The sequence below is a fragment of the Centrocercus urophasianus genome, unplaced genomic scaffold (genome assembly GCF_019232065.1).
Source record: "Centrocercus urophasianus isolate 14NV4802_14NV808 unplaced genomic scaffold, USGS_Curo_1.0 seq_37, whole genome shotgun sequence".
Classification (NCBI taxonomy): domain Eukaryota; kingdom Metazoa; phylum Chordata; class Aves; order Galliformes; family Phasianidae; genus Centrocercus; species Centrocercus urophasianus.
In genome coordinates, this window is record NW_024884944.1 from 6,233,495 (window position 1) to 6,250,835 (window position 17,341).

At 47.4% G+C, this 17,341-nt stretch overlaps 2 protein-coding genes across 2 annotated transcripts in view; one reads left to right on the forward strand and one right to left on the reverse strand.

The window, feature by feature from the left end:
- Positions 1-1,191: 1,191 nt before the first annotated feature.
- The window catches only part of LOC122167408 (olfactory receptor 4M1-like), a gene marked incomplete at its 3' end in the record, with an annotated part of 43,263 nt that continues 27,113 nt past the window's right edge, over positions 1,192-17,341 (forward strand). The window contains 1 exon segment of the mRNA XM_042831972.1: positions 1,192-1,343.
- On the reverse strand, positions 11,202-12,254 carry LOC122167366 (olfactory receptor 14C36-like). Its single transcript, XM_042831860.1, has one exon. It carries the CDS (start codon positions 12,231-12,233, stop codon positions 11,202-11,204), a length of 1,032 nt encoding a protein of 343 aa, XP_042687794.1. The 5' UTR covers positions 12,234-12,254.

A 17,341-nucleotide genomic window follows, 5' to 3' on the forward strand; every position in this document is an offset into this window, starting at 1 on the left:
TTGCTCAGAGAATGGACTTTACCCCCATGTGAGTATCCTAAGAGTCAAATGTGGAGCTCAAGGATTTCTGCTGTGCAGTTGGTGTGCTGCGTGAGTTGGTTTGGGGCTGTGCTCACAGCATTCCCTCCCAGCCTTCAGCCTGCACTTCCCCTCGTGCAAACACACGTCAAACAGGGCCCTGCAGTGGTGAGCCAAAATCAGATCTGTGGCCCTGTTTGTTTCCTCTCCCCTTGCTAATCTCTGACCTTAAATAAAGAAACAAATGTAGCTGAAGAATCTGCTGCACCTCTCCCTGGTGCTGTTTGTGCAACTGTTCTATGCTGTCGTAGCCCTTAATCTCATGTTTAATGTGAAAAGACAGTGCAGTAAAGATGTGTTTTAAGTGGCTGTGGCTGTTCCACCTTCCTCTCTAGTTTAATTCATAAGTCAGGGCTGTTGTACACTGCCCAGTTTGAATGCGGTTGCGTGTGCAAAGAGGTTTGTTCCAAAAGATGAAGCCATGTCCAAAAAATCCCCAAGCGCATTTGTAAAGGGGTTTTGTAGTTTGCTTTTCTGATTTCGTTAGCAAACTTGTGGGGAGGGCCTTCACATTTTTTGTTTGTTGTTACTTTGACCTTTATTAAAGCAAATGCATGATCTTGTTACGAGGAGACAGGTTTGGAACAGCTAATTTATAATCTGTATTAAAAAAATAAAATCTCGTGGCTAGCAACCTTGGGGACGAATGATCAGACCAGAGACTGCTCCAGGGGTTCCTAGCCCTGGGCAGGAGGGAGGCTGTGCCATACCTGCTGGGAAGCGTGCTGGGACAGTGCCTGCAGACTTGGATTGATTTTTGTAGCCTTCATCTCTGTTCTTCAGGGGTCGAGGTGTGTGGAGCAGGCAGCTTCCTGTGTTGCATTACAGCATGCAGATCTCTGTAAAGCATGTTGTAATGCTGCAGGGATCAGAATGAAATTTGGTACCTACTACAATGATGTTCAGTTTCGAGTCTCTCTCAGTATTTGGGTCCACCTGACATCCAGCAGGAGGTACTGAGTGGGTCTGCTGTGTGTTTATTTTGCTGTAAGAGGGGCTTCAAGTGGTGGTGGTTGAGAGAACCCCTGGTAATGGAATTCTGTTCTTCTGAGCTCCCATCTCTGCAGATGCTGCTGGGGGAATGAACTGTGAATTTCTTTTTCCTCCAGCATCTGTCCAAACCTAATTATCATCCCAGCCCTGCTGAGATTCCTCATTTTCCTGTGAGTAACTTCATGTGTCTCCACCTGCTTGCCTGGAGAAGAACTGAGGAGGCCCCATCTGTCTGCTTTGCAAGCTCCAGCTGTGTCTGCTAAGCAAACAAGGTCAGTGTGGATGCACAGGGTTCAGCAGCAGCACCCAGGAGGACTCTGGATACAAACGCAGTGCTGTTGCTGCCTGCTGCCCAGCTCTGTGTTGGGGCAGCAGCAGTGCAGGGTTGGGGTGCTGCAGCCAGGGCATGTCAGGAGCCCTTGGCTGTGGGGCCTGGGAAGATGCTGAGGTGAAGGTGGAGGCTCCTGGATCTCCTCCAAGCGTGTGCACGTAATTAGGTGGGTCTGACTAGGGAGCTAGGGAGCTGTGTTCTCTTGCAGTACTGTTGCTTGCCCTGGACCTCTATGGATCCTGCTTGGAAGGCGAATTACAAATATATAATGATTATATATATTATAATATATAATGATATATATATATCATATATATATTATATATGATTATAAATATATCAGAAACAGCCTTCAGACAACTTCTGGTAGGACAGCGCAATCTTTTTATGTTCCATGCAGCACAGAGAAGGTTGCTCTGGCCTTCTCTGGTTTCTAATAGTCCCCTGTGGCACTGGTGTAATACTTGTCCTGCCAAGAGTGGGTAGAGGTGTTCTCAAGAGGTTTCCTCTGCCCTGTGCTTAAACAGGCTGGTTGGAAAGACTGTCTTAGAGCAGAAGGAGCAGGGCAGAAATCAGATCACTGCCATTCCTCTGCCTCAGAACACGTGGTCCATGTGCTGCCCTGGGCTGCAAAGCCCAGCCCTGTTTCTCCTCCGTACAACCAGGAGGCTGTTTGGACCTTTCCTGTTTTCAGTGCCCACCTTCTCCTTGGTTGGGGCAGTTCACTTTTAACATGTTGTGTCTGAATCAGCAAGAAGCAACAGCAGGGCTGCTGGATGAATGCTTTGTGGTGAATTCATTGGCTGTTGCCCATACCTGACTGGGTTTGAGCCCAGCCCAGCGGTCAAGGCACAGCAGTAGCAAAACTAGAGACTTGGGTTTTCACCTTGATTTTGGGGCAGATTGCATTCCATATCTCTAACATTCCTTCCAGCTGCAAAATCTTTGAGACAGGTGCAGTCCTTGCTCACATGTCACAGCGCATTGCAGTGTGTGTTCCTGGACTCTGCTCAGTACTGCTGCAGCTGTGCAATCCTCAGCTCACAGCTTCTCAGGAATATGCTCTGGGGACTTCCAGAGCAGAGGGAGGATGTGCAGATGCAGCATTAGGAGCAGTCTGTGTCTTTTCAGCTGGGGATATACAGGGAGAGTGGGGTAAAGTGTGGGGATGGAGGAAAGGAGGAGGTGGAGCAGAGAACTGTGCATGTGTGAGGAGGTTGCTTGGCTCAGGTGATGAGGAGAAGGTTGGGAGGGACTGCTGACAGAAAAGCTTAATCTACTCTCGGCTTCCAAGCATTGTTATGATCCTTCAGCTTTTCCTACTTCCCGTGCAGCATCCTTGGCAGGCTGATGGCCACCTGCAGCTCTCAGGGTTGGGGACAGCAGTTTGCAAATGGAGAGGTTTACTGCAAAGAATAGACCTGTTCTGTTAGGCTGACCTGTTTCTGGAACCTGTGGCTGTAAGAACTCACCCGTAAGTGGGGTCACACAGGTAGAAATCTTTGCTTTTAGTCCCATTCATCCCTTCCAGGCTCGCTTAACTGCCTCCTTTCACTTAGCCTTCCTGTCTTCAATCTAGCAGAATTGACTGTCAGATACTTTATTTCTGTTGGTCCAAAGCAAATAGTTGTTCTTGTACAGGGGCTGATGCAGAAGCCACAGCTGTGTGGGCCTTATCCAGCAAGAGCAGCTCTGGAGTTGGGAGCTGCTGAGAAGAAGACGTGCAGTCTTCCACCACTCTTTTGGCAGGGAAATGGGTAATCTAATTTGTGTGAAAGTGGATAACAAAGCAGAACTGATAGCTGTAGGATTTTTTTTCCTTTTTTAGCATCATAAAAATGCCCTGGGTTTCTGGTCACAGCATATATCTCATAGTATTCGGGCAGGGAGGTATTTTCTTCTAAATGCAGGCAAAGAAGAGTTTACAAGGTGCTTGCCTACAGACACAGGGCTGATAGGACTGCATTTTTACACACCCCTGTTTACTCTTGGTGTCGTGTGAATTTATTGTGAGTTTGCAGCCTGTTCTCTAGACTGGGGATGCTTTTGTTCATGAGCAGAGCCCTTGTGCAGCTCAGAACTCCAGTATCACATTCCAGAATTTGCTAAGACATTTCCTTGTTCAGCCCAGTGTCATTTCCTCTGTGCCAGATCCACCCCCACAAGGAGGAGAATGAGCTGGCTTTTTCCAGTCAATATTTGTTCTTCCTCGCAAGCTGTTTGAATACTGTCTCTCTTGTTTTGGTATTTGTTTCTTCTGTCTTGCTGGAGTCTTACCCCAAAGTCTCCCACGTTGGCAGCTCTTGTTTGTGTAGCAATGACTCAGAGAAGGCAACGTAGTGGGAGCTTTCCAAAGGTTGCCAGATCGTGTTTTCATTTTCTGTTGCATATGGAGCATTTTCCAGCTTGTCTGTTTGAAGAAAGAAGAGAGTTTGGGAAGAGGAAGTCACAGGATCATTTACTCATTCAGTCCTGCGGTGAAGTCTTGGTTCTGCTGCAGTTTTTGAGAAAACTCCCATTGTCTCTAGTGGAGTTTGTGTACGTTGTTATCAGGATGAGGACATCCCAGGATTGTTTTGGACATTCTTACCTCCCCACTTTCCTGCCTGTTTATCTGTGCTCCATCCCTGTGTCTTCGGTCTGCAGTCCATAGAAGGGCCTCATTGGAGGGGAGCTCAAAGCCCACCCAGAGCCACCCCCGGCCGTGGGCAGGGCTGCCCCCCACCAGCTCAGGCTGCCCAGGGCCCCATCCCACCTGGCCTGGAGTGCCTGCAGGGATGGGGCACCCACAGCTCTCTGGGCAGCAGCGCCAGCGCCTCACCAGCTCACTGCATGTGCTGCCGGTGAGTTCTGGCTACATTTTTCCATGTCATCAGATCTTCGGCTTGTGCACTGCTACCATGCTAACCTGGTCTCTGCTGGTGATAATCCGTGCTTGCATTCCTTGCAGCGTAAAGGTATCAGGGATGCTCACCAACAATATTTTTGGGGGAATCCTGTAGAAAACTTTCCCCAAAGCAGTCATTATTCATTTATTTATTTTATGTGTCTATCACTTGCTTTATCACTGCAAGCTTTTGATGCAGCAGTTCCCTCTATTTTCAATTATTGTGACACTCAGTTTCCCTATTACTGCAAATTTGTATAATCTCTGTGCAGCTTTTTAAAGAGAGGAATTATATTGGCTGCCCTGTCTCTCATGCATTCACTGTTGTTTTTATGACTCACTAACAAGAAGCCTCGTTGTGCAAATCAGTCAGTGTCATAATATTTGGCTCTGGTAGGAAACTTTTTTCCTCTGCTGGTAGAGGAAGGCATTGCATTCTGCTACGTAGCCAAGTGAAATCTATCTTTGTGCCTGCAGAGCTGAGGCAAAAAAAAAATCCCCTGCACTGGACCTTGTGCTCTGTGGCTCCTGCCCAAGTGAGGCTGCTCCTGAGATTTATAATAGGTGGGGCAGTTAGCTTGTGGGAGTATATTCAAAGCTTCTGTGTGTGCACCACAGGTTTGAAAGGTGATTTGCAGTATTTCATCTTGTTTAAAGTCCAGATAGCCAAGACTGGGAAGCAGTTTGATGAGAAGAAGCTTGACTTCCTATGGGGAAAATCATGGAACCTTTTCATGTACTACTTATTTCCTTGCAGGAAAAGGAGGAGATTCACACTCATCCATCCCCAAAGCCACACTGTCATGACTTTGTCTTTTCAAGGCTGTCCAGGTCCCTCTGGATGGTGTCCCTTCCTGCTGTTGTGTCTGCTGCACCACTCAGCTTGGTGTCATCCAAAAATTTGCTGAGTGTGCACTCAAACCCATCTTCTGTGTCATTGATGGAGATGCTGAAGAGCTCCGGTCCCAAGATGGACCCCTGGGGGACACCACTCATCACCGGCCTCCACCTGGACATGAAGCCATTGACAGCAGCCCTCCGGCTGCGACCATCCGACCAATTCCTTATCCTCCAAATTGCCCAACCTTCAAATCCATTTATCTTCAATTTAGAAAGAAGGATGTGACGTGGGATCATGTCAAAAGCTTTGCAGAATTTCAGATGATAGATGATATTAATTTTTCTTCCTTAGTCCACCAGCGCTGTGACTGTTCTAAAAGGCCACTGTAATGGTGAGGTACAATCTGCTCTTGGTGAAGGCATACTGACTTTCTCAGATCACCTCCTTGTCTTACAGGTACCATAACATCTCTTCCAAGATACGTTCTGTGATATTCCCAGGCACAGAGATGAGTCTTGCTGGCCTGTAGTTCCCTGGGTCTTCCTTTCTACCCTTCTTAAAAATGGGAGTGATGTTTTCCTTCTTCCAGTCAGTAGGGATCTCGCCATGACTTCAAATATGACGGAGAGTGGCATGGCCCCCACGTTAGCCAGTTCCATCAGGATCTTTGGATGCGTGTCTTTGGGCCCCACAGACCTGTACACGTTTAGTCTCATCAAGGGGTCTTGAACGTGCCCTTCTCTTACAGTAGGAGGGATTTTGTTCCCCTGATCCTCACCTCCAGAGACGCAGGGATCTGAGAGACATGGGAAACCTGGTTGCCGGAAAAGATTGAGGCAAAGAACATGTTTGAGTACCTCAGCCTTCTCCACATCTGTAGTTGCCAGTTCCCTCTTATTTATCTGAAGGTGTGCACTGTCCTTGACCTTTCTCTTCTGATAAATATACCTATAGAACCCCTTCTTGTTATTTTTTACATCCCTTCCCAATTTCAGTTCTTTCTTTGTCTGGGTTTTCCTAGTCCTATCTTTACATGTCTGGACAGTATCCCTGTATTCCTCCCAGGCCATGCATCCCTCATTCCACTGCCTGTCCATTTTCTTTTCATCGCTCTGTTTAACCAACAGGTCCTTGCTCAGCCATGCTGCTTTCCTGCCTCCACTGTTTGATTTCTTATACTCAGAGCTCTTGTGCTCTCTGAAAGGTGTCCTTAAACAGAGCTGCCAGCTCTGTTTCATTCCTGTGTCCCTAAGGACAGTTTCCCAGGGGATCTCATCCAATAATTCCTTAATCAGCCTGAGTGGCTGCTCAGTGGCAGTTCTTTGCAATCTATCAATTTCTGAACATACAGGGCAACAGTTCTCCTCTTCCTTCCCTCTTATCTCTTTTAAAGTGTCTGTAGCTCTCAACTGCAGTGCTGCAGTTGTGTGATTCATCCTCCCATGTTTCTTTGAGAGCAATTGGGTAATTTTTTTCTAATTGCTCTATGGTTTCCAACTCTTCAACATCTTTCCATGGTACATGATGTCTTTTTATATATTTTGTAGTCCTCACTGCAGCTTCATTCAACCCAACTTGAGAAAATAGAAATGGATAGTAGCTCTCCAGCTTTATCAGGTATGATGACATCTTCTTGACATTGCATATGCAGGCCTTTGGCAGCTGCAAACCTCACTAGATTGTCACAGAATCACAGAATGGCCAGGGTTGGAAGGGACCTCAAGGATCATCAATCTCCAACCCCCTGCCACATGCAGGGCCACCAACCTCCACTTTTAATACCACGGACCCAGGCCGCTAAGGGCCCCATACAACCTGGCCTTGAACACCTTCAGGATGGACGGGGCATCCACAACCTCTCTGGGCAGCTGTTCCAGCATCTCACCACTCTTTCTGTAAAGAACTTCCCCCTGGCATCCAACCTGAATCTCCCTTCCCTCAGCTTAAAAACACTTCCCCTTGTCCTGCAGTTATCTTCCCTTTCAAAGAGTTCATTCCCCTCCTGTTTGCAGGCTCCCTTTAGGTACTGAAAGGCCACAATGAGGTCACCCCACAGCCTTCTTTTCTCCAGGCTGAACAAGCCCAGCTCCCTCAGCCTGTTAAAAAATTCAGTTGAATGCTGATGATGTTGAATGATGATGATGGTGTTGCTGGAAGCCACTTATGTGTTTTTGAAGGCCAGCTGATTGTTGCTGGAGGCCAACTGGGTGTTGACAAGCAGTTGCACACTGTTGGAGGCCAACTGGATGTTGCTGAAAGCCACCTGAGTATTGCTGCAGGCCAACTGGGTGTTGCTGGATGTCAACTGGGTACTGTTGGAGGCCAACTGGGTGTTAACAAGTGGTTGCATGCTGTTGGAGGCCAACTGATTCTTGCTGGAGGCCAGCTGGGTATTGACAAGTTTTTGCACACTGTTGGAGGCCATCTGGGCGTTGCTGGAGGCCAACTGGGTGTTTCCAGAGGCCAGCTGAGTGTTGACAAGCGGTTGTATGCTGTTGGATGCCAACTGGGTGTTGCTGGAGGCCAGTTGGGTGTTGCTGGAGGCCAACTGGCCCCTTTTGGTGGTCTGGGGGCTCACAGCTAGGTGGGGGACCTTCTGTCTATGCTGGTGGTAGTGAACCTTCAGGTTGCCACACATGGTGAACTGGTTGCCACAGACACTACAGCTGTAGAGCTGTTCACCCATGTGGGACCTCAGGTGGATCTGCCAGGCGCTTTCACTCCCAAAGCCCTTCCCACAAAACCCACACTCGTGTCATGTCCCCCCCATATCCCCCACACTGAAATTTGGGGGGTGGGCCAAGACCACCGTTGTCACCCCAACTCCATGGTAGGGTGTTGCCAAGAAGAAAGCAGTGGCATGAGGTTGGTTTTTTGGGGGAAAAAGTGGGAAAAAAGGTTTCCCCATGATGAAATGCAGCTTTTTGTGAGGGGGGGGGAGGTGAGGCAGGGAGGGCATGGGATTTTGGGGTGCTCAGAGCCCCCAGGAGGAGGACCTGGTGACAGATGTCTTCAGTCAGCTGCATCTGGTGGAGCTGACGCTGTTGCAACACCCCATAGCTCATCCAAGTGGCAAACAGGTGCTTCAGTCCTCTCATTAAGGACTCTCCAATTACTTACACCCCTCACACTTTTCTGGTGTCACTGATTCTATTACAGGTACCAATTGGTTGGTCCAGTTTAATGTGGTTGTCCTTTCCTTGTCCTTTCCACTTCACCTCTCCTTTTTCCATCCCCAGAGCCCCATCTCCCTTGTACAGGGGCACTTCTCTCTGAGCACAGAAAAGAATCCAGCCTCCCTTTTCTTGTACTTTGCTATAGTCTGTCACCTCAGGGTTGAAAGCTAGCTTAGTTTCTTCCCCTTTGCAGGGACTCACCCATGCTAACTGCCATGCAGCAGGATAGATGTGTCTTGATCATGTCTGTCTGAGCATATGAAAGGTCAGCGACAGGTATATGGCTTGGAAGATGATGGTGAAACAACTGCTGTCGGGTCAGCAGACAGAGCACAAGAAAGTTAATGGGTTGGGACATCTGCTTGAGGTGTGGCTTCTGAGATGGTGGACCTTTCCTTGCAATAGGAAACAGAAGGAAAAAGGTCAACCATCACAGAGTGCAACTTTGAAGGTGAAGAAGAAATGTCCCTCAAAGGGTGATGCAGTGGTGTCAGAAGTCACACAAGGAATCTGTGATCAGCCCATGCCTTTGTGTTTCAGTGACCATTTGGTGAGGATGGAGAGATACTGGTGAGGGTATGGAAATTACACTGAGAGCAAGTTGGAAAAGTGAGGAGGATGGCTACAGCCTGCAGGGAATGGGGGCATGTGTGGGACAGTGTAGGACAGCAGTGGTTACGGTGGAGTGCACCGGTGAGGCTGGAAGGCCCCGACAGCACCAAGGTTTTTGTCCCCTTTGCTCTGGCACCTGTTTCGTTATTGAAACCCATGAGGAGATGCATGGTCCATATGGCACTGAGACCTTGTTGTTTCCTAGCAATACTGAGGGAAGCCTGGAGGTGTTGTTTGATTCTCCTTCATTCAGTATTGCACATCCTACATCCCACTGCTCAGGAAGGGCCATGATGAGGAACAGAAATCTCCCTTCCCAAGGTCTGGGGGGCAAGGCTCAGTTTTTTTGCTTCATCAAACAAAGCAAAGGCTTTCAGAGGCATCAGAGCTGTGTATCAAGTGCCCTTGCCTTCCTGTAATCATGGCCTCCAATTATCTTTTCTAACGAGTCCATGGGGAGGTATGTCATTAATGGCCCTCTCTGGGTCCCATTAATACTTCAAGACACTTTAGCATTTCCTTCTGACTTTATCTTCCGGAGTGGTGACATCAGTTTCCTCTCAATACCTGAGGCTCATTGACTTGTCACCATGGGACTCATTAAAGTGCAGAGTGCCTTGACAAGCCACTTTCGTTTAGTCTTAGAGATGTATGGTTAATTAGATTTCAAGAGTGCAGTTAAAAAGGAAGTTTTCAGTGACTACATACTAAAAAAGAATGTTTTATTTTTCCAGATGTTTTTCCTTGCTTTTCATTTTAGACAAATAGTGATAGCAACATTCCCCAACTGATATTGATCCAGGGTGTCTCCTAAGGAGATCTGGGCAGGTGGGAAAAACAGTCTCTTGAGGATGGACGCCGTATAGATAATCTGATTGCTCACCTCCCCAGGTGTGCCATTTCTCTCATTGGTCACCTGAGACTTGCTTCACTTTTCTTTACCTCTGATTTCTCTGCTGTTGTTAAAGCTGGATGTTACAGCTCTTTTCCACCAACTTTTGCCTGCTTTCCTCGGAGAATTGACTGCAGACAGCCACAGAAAGGTTTATTTATTTATTTAAAGTAAAACGGATAAGATCTATGAGAACAAGAAAGCACGGTCCTCAGCTCTGTGCCAAATCCAAGCTGTCTCTAATGAAGTTTGTTTTTGTCACCCAGTGCTGCAGAGGTCAGCTGGGTTCTCTTAGGGATCCTTGGCAGAAGGATTGGCCACAGAGGCATGGTTGTAATTAGAGAGTTATTATGTATGTGTGTAAACATACATATATACATAAAACGATCAGTGTTGCTTACGAGCTACAATTTCTAGCACTTGATGTAGCTGCACACCATTTTTAGAATTCTCAGTTGCATAAACTTTTCAGCCACCTGAACCCTCTGCAGATGGCATACAATTCTTACTCGTCAGCATGCAAGACATCCACAGCCTGGGCTCAGACTGTGTTAGAAGGACATGAGCTCAGTCCTCAGAGGAAGAAGGCAGCAGGGGAAGCACTCCTGGCCACAGGGGAATCGTGGACCTGGTCATTAAGTGGAGGCTGTGGGCTAAGTCTAGGACTTGTAGCTGCTTGATTTTACAGACCGTGCTCCTGTGCTCTTACACTTCCCTGTCCAGCCAACAAATGTCACCATATCTTGGCAACCCCGCACTAGGTTTTTGATAATGCTGGTGGGTGCAACCCCTGACAAGGGTGTCCCACACCCCTGTAGCATCCCAGCGCTTGGCCTGGTGTTGTGCCAATAATCCCACGACGGAAAAAAACCAAAATGTTGCCACTGACACCAGCCTAAGAGTCACATACTGATCAGCAGTGCATACTTGTTTTCTCTAACATTATTTCCTTCTCACGGGAAGAATAGAGGAAAACCATTCCTCAAGTCATGTAAATTCAAACCAGAATTCATTTACTTAAGAGCAGATCAGATTTAAAATAATATCTCGTATCCTATGGGACTATCCAATAGAGAGTGGAGCAATAACTATCCTGGAAATCCTCCACTGCTCTTTTTTTCTTCACAATACGTGTGTCTAGATTTGAAGTAGATTTGCCATCACATTTTCTCATGTTCTTCTCATGGTAACTCAAGGTAACACAGGTAAAACCACATGGTGGCACAGAGGGTGGGGGGAATTCTTGTATGCATTTCTATCATACGTGTGAGACTGGGGATAGGAAGCAGCTGCTAGGAAAAGAATCAACTCTATTGAGGTTGTTGTAGGGCCCTTTATTTTGTTTAGGTACTCAGGAGAATGACAAGCGGCATTTCTCTTGGAGAATGTTTTCACAGAAAACCAAAGAGGGAGAAAACCAACATGAGCAGATGACAGGTTCTGACAATCAAGAGTTTTACTATGAATGATCTGCAGAAGAAGAAAGACAGATGTCTATTTCTGAAAAGTCTGCTCATCTGTTTCTTCAGGGCACCCCTGAGCTCCCGGTTCCTCATGCTGTAGATGAGAGGGTTCACTGCTGGGGAAACCACCGAGTACAGCACTGCCACAGCCAGGTCCAGGGATGGGGAGGAGATGGAGGGTGGCTTCAGGTAGGCAAAAGTGCCAGTGCTGACAAACAGGGAGACCACAGCCAGATGAGGGAGGCACGTGGAGAAGGCTTTGTGCCGGCCCTGCTCAGAGGGCATCCTCACCACAGCCCTGAAGATCTGCACATAGGAGAGCACAATGAAAACCAAGCACCCAGATGCAGAAGAGAGACTAACCACAAGAAGAGCAACTTCCCTGAGATAGGAGCTGGAGCAGGAGAGCTTGAGGATCTGGGGAACTTCACAGAAGAACTGGTCCACAGCATTCCCTTGGCAGAGTGGCAGTGAGAATGTACTGGCAGTGTGCAGCAGAGCATTGAGGACCCCAGAGCCCCAGGCAGCCGCTGCCATGGTGGCACAAGCTCTGCTGCCCAGGAGGGTCCCATAGTGCAGGAGCTTGCAGATGGCAATGTAGCGGTCATAGGACATGACAGTAAGAAGAGCACACTCAGCTGTAGTACAGAAAAAGAGAAAAAATACTTGTGCAGCACATCCTGTGTATGAGATGGCCCCACTGCCCCAAAGGAAACTGGACATGGCTTTGGGAAGAGTGGTGGAGATAGAGCCCAGATCACAGAAGGCAAGGTTAAGGAGGAAGAAGTACATAGGAGTGTGCATATGATGATCACAGACTACAGCCATGATGACGAGACCATTGCCCAGGAGGGCAGCCAGGTAGATGCCCAGGGAGAGCCAGAAGTGCAGGAGCTGCAGCTCCCACGTGTCTGTGAATGCCAGGAGGAGGAACTCAGTGGTGGAGGTGCTGTTAGACATCTGCTCTGTCCGGGCACAGGGACCTGTCGAGGGAGGGAAGGGCCATAACAAATTAGGAGATGCTTCTCTGATCAAATCCTGTAACTCTTCTCACAGAAGACCCCCTATGTACCTTGTCTTTCAGAGAATATTGTGTCTCTCTCTTGATTAAGCCCTGGTTGGCTCTAAGGTGATCACAGGGAACAGGAGCACTGCAGGAGTCTGTTCAGCCTACAGCAGTAGGTAAATAGGAACATGCACTGACCTCAGAACATATCCACTCATAATATCAAAAACCTTACCAGCATTGTCCCTACCAATTCACCCAACTACAGAACAGCACCATAGGGTTGGATTTCATTTATTTTAATTTAATTGCCTCACCACACCAAAGGAGTGTTAAGGCAGAAAGCATTGGCATTGCTTTTGCACTCCAAGTGAAATCTTTTGGGTCCCACTAGGCAAAGGGACTATTCATTACTGCAGAGTGATGCAGAGCCACTCTGTCCATCAGCCCTGATCTCAGCTGTGCTGACAGCTCTTTGAGAAGGAGGATGATTGCTCTTGTGTGTTTCCTTGTGAAGAACCTGCACACTGCTGAGAGCAGACAAATCCAGATTCCAAATGCAGAGGAACAAAACACTCACCCAGCCTCATTTTAGCTGAGGAGGATCTCAGTGCTCCTCACCGCGGCAGAGATAGAGAGGACTCATTGTAAATTCCCATATGGAGCCATGCATGGCTTTAGCACCAAGGTGACTCCTCCATGGGGCTAAGAGAGAAGGCACAGATACTACAAGAGAGGTGAGCCCTTCTGGAGGGCAACCTGCATCTCAACAAGAATCCCAGGGAAAGACAAGGGAATGTCTTGGAGACAGGGTGTCCTGAAGGAAGGAACAGGTCCTTGTGAGCACCAGAGAGCAGTGCCAGAGATCCTAAAGATCACTTCAGAAGAACCTCGATGGCATCATGAAGGTGATGCTAGTGCACTCTGTAGGACAAAGTGGAGTGGGGAGGGAACAGGAAATTTCTGCAGTTCATCACCAACAATACTGATCTGTCAGTGCAATACTCTAGGAATTACATCCTCCTGTAGACTGATATTCCATGCCCACGACACCTGCCTCCCCTCCATAGCAGGAATTTGAAGTCACAGACTTCAGAAAATGCCTTCCCCTTCAAGTATCTCATGCCTTCATCTTCTTCTTTAAACATACCCTCATAAATGTAATTCTCTACAACACCTCCTAACCTAAGTTAGAGGAAGAGGGAAAGCCATCCTGACAACAGTCACTGGATGTGCCAGCTTTGCCCTTTGATAACCCCACATACATCGTCCTTCAACCCAAGACTCACTGTGCTAGGATCCAACAGTTCATCCTGTTCAGAGCTGTTCTCTATTGCTGCACTCCACCCAGCCTTTAAACCTCTCCCATCTCTCCTCTCTCCACACCTCCTGCATGCTGTGGCCCTGCCCTGCTGTGAGCTGCATAGGAGCTGCTCCTGGGATTCCATGGTAAATAATAGAGATAGGGAGTAGCAGAGAACTGTACAAATACAAAAACTCCTGGTGACACTTCATGTGCCAGACCAGATTCTGGTCATGGAATTATTTAGATTGGAAAATGCCTCCCATCATCTCCAACAGTTAAAGTAACACTGCAAAGTCCACCACTACGCCAAGTCCCCCTAAGCACTAACTGCACATCTTGTAAATACTTCCAGGAGTGCTGATACAGATACTTCCCTGGGCAGCCCGTTCAGATCATTGATAAAGATATAAAAGAACTGGCCTAACTACTTAAGTCCCTTCACCACAACTATCTGGGCCTAGGACCCAAACAGATTTTTACCCAGCAAAGCATATGCCTATTGAAGCCAGAAACAGTTTACACAGGAGAATGTGGGAGCTTCTCCAGGAGCAGTTTTACAGTCTTTCCCACTAAACAGATCAGTTTTCATAGCAGGAAATCTGGCTAGACAAGCAGGATCTACCTGTCATAAATCCATGCTGCCTGAGCCTGTCCATCTGCTTGTTCTGTATGTGCTGTGTGATGGCACATGAGAAGACCTATGCCATAACCTTCCCCAGCACTGAAATCAGAATGACGGGCTTGTAGTTCCCCCCGTATTTCTTCCAGCCCTGCTTCTTAGCTGACCTCTAGTCAACTGGGACCTCCCCCGATAGCCAGGATGGCTGACAAATGAGAGAAAATGGTTTGATGAGCACATTAGCCACCTTCTTTGGTACTCTTGGGGGGATCCTATCTGGTTTCATAAACCTGTGTGCATCTAAGAGTTGTTGCAAGTCGCTATCCATTTCTTCTTGCAATATGATGGCTGTTCTTGCTTCTCATCCCCATCTTCTAGCTCAGGATGCTGGATCTCCAGAGAACAACCGGCCTTTCTACTAAGGACTGAGGCAAAGAAGGCATTAAGTATCTCATCCTTCATCACTGTATTTACCCCCACAACCAATAAAGAATAGAGGTTCTTCTTAGTCCTTCTTTAGTTGCTGATGTAATTACAGAAGCATTTTTGTGGTCTTAAATGGCAGTAGCCAGATAAAGCTCCAGTTGGGTTTTGCCTGTTCTCATTTTAGATGTACTGAGGGACGTGATTTAGTGAGAAATATTGATGATACATAGATGGTTGGACTGGATGATCTTAGAGATCTTTTCCAATTTTGGTGATACTATGATTCTATGATTTCCTCACTGCATAGACTCATGATCTCTTTGTAGTCCTCCTAAGTGGCTTGCCCCTTCTTCCAATGACCATGAACTCTGTTTGTTCCTGTTTTAGCTCTCTGTTCAGCTAGGCTGGTCTTCTTCCCTGCCAGTTCATCTTTTGGCACGTGGGAATGGCCTATTCCTGAACCTTAGTATTTCCTTCTTGAGGAGCGTCTAACCTTCCTGGAGACTTTTGACCATCAGGAAAATACCCGAAGGACTCTGTCAACAAGTCTCCTAAACAGACTGAAGTTTGCCATCCAGGAATCTAATGAGGCAGTTCTACTAACTTCCCTCTTCACTTTTCCAAGGATCAAAAACTATTAGTTTGTGACTGCCATGCTCAAAACAGCCTTCAACCTTCACATCACCCACAAGTCCTTCTCTGTTCACAAGCAGAAGTTCCAACAACACGTCTTCCCAGGTTGGCTCACTCACCAGCTGTGTCAGGAAGTTATCTTCCACACATTTCAGAAACCTCCTAGACTGTTTTCTCCCTGCTGTACTCTATATTTCCACCAGATACCTGGTCAGTTGAAGCTCCCCATGAGAGCAAGGGCTAGCGATTGTGAGACAGCTACTTATACAGTGCTGCACCTGTCTCTTCATCCTGGTTGGGTGGTCTATAACAGACTCCCACCATGACATCTACCTTGCTGGCCATCCTGGTTCTTAATCATAAATACTCAACCCTATCGTCACCGTCATTAAGCTACAGGCAATCAAAACACTCCCTAACATATACGGCTACCTTGCTGACTCTCCTCACTAGCCTATCCTTTCCAAAATATTTACAGCCATCCACTGCAGCACTCCTGTCATGAAAGTAATTCCACCACGTTTCTGTGATGACAACTAGATCATAGTTTTCCCTGTGGCTCAAAGGCTTCCAGCTCCTCCCATTTGTTGCTCACATTTCACTTCATCTGGGTTAATGATCTCCCTCCAAAAAAGTGATGAGAAGCCCTAATTCCTTCTCTTCTCCACTGAACAATCCCAGTTCCCTCAGGCGCTCCCCATAAGACTTGAGCTGCAGACCCTTCACAGCTCCACTGCCTTTCTCTGCAACTCCGTCCCGTTGGCCTCAGCCCAGCAATCAGCCCGTCCAGGTCCCTCTGTAGGGCTGCCTGCCCTCGGGCAGATCCATGCTTCCTCCAACATGGTGTTGCCTGCAAACTTACTGAGGGTGCACTCAGTTCTGACATCCAGGTCATCAATAAAGACATTAAACAGAACAGATAGTAAACAGATCCCTGGGGAACACCGCTGGTTACCGGTCACCAGCTAGATGCAATTCCATTCACCACCACTCTCTGGGTCCAACCCTCCAGCCAGTTCTTTACCCAGCACTGAGGGCACCTTTCCAGGCCATGGCTGCAGCTTCTCCAGGAGAATTCTGTACAAAGTATAGCTCAACACCCAGGACTTAGACGATACCGAGGCTGTTACTCTCATTGCTATACATGCGTCTGACACCTTCACTGACATTTTTGTTAGAACTGATGAAGGAATACCAAGGGAACAAGAAATTCATCTTGGGCTACCTCAGATGCTCTGGAGTACCAAAGAAATAAAGATTCATTTCCCTCACAGTCAGACTTGGAAGTCAAACTGAACAGAGAATGACACCCATGTGAGTTAGAAATGTTATTCAAATAGAGGTGTTTTAGGGTAACTGATACATTGCCATGGTGTGATACAAAACAGGGTGCATCTGGTACGAACCAGATACATCCTGGAGCAGCTGCTGGAGTCAAAGCAGACTTCTAAAAGTTAGAAGAACTCAGAAGTTCCCAGGCAATGTTATTGCCACGATATACTCTTAAGTGAACCACCAGTTCCTTTTTGAGTAATACAGACTAGTAAGCAGGTAAAAGCATATTTTTTTTTTATCTGAGCTCAAGGATCTGTTTACCATGAAGGGATTCATACCATGAAATGACCAACCAAGGATATCAGAAATCATAGAATTATATTATCATAGAAAGTTTTGGGTTGGAAGAGATCTTAATGACCACCTAATTCCAACACCCCTGCAATGGATGGGGACACCTTCCACCAGACCAGGTTGCTCAAAGCCCCATCCAATCTGGCCTTGAACAATTACAGGGAGAGGACAGCTGCACTTCTCTAGGTAAGCCGTTCCTGTGCTAAGCTGTACTGGGGGACAAAGGAATGGAGCAGAGCTGGCAGCTCTTTAAGGAGAGTTTTCTTAGAGCACCAGAGCTCTCCATCCCCAAGCATGTGAAGTGAAACAGGGGAGGCAAGAAACCAGCTTGGTTGAAGAAGGACATTCTGGTCCAATTGTGAGATAAGGAGGAAATGCACACACTATGGGATCAGGGGTAGGTGGCCTGGGAAGAATATAAGGATGCAACCTAGATGTGCAGATCAGGA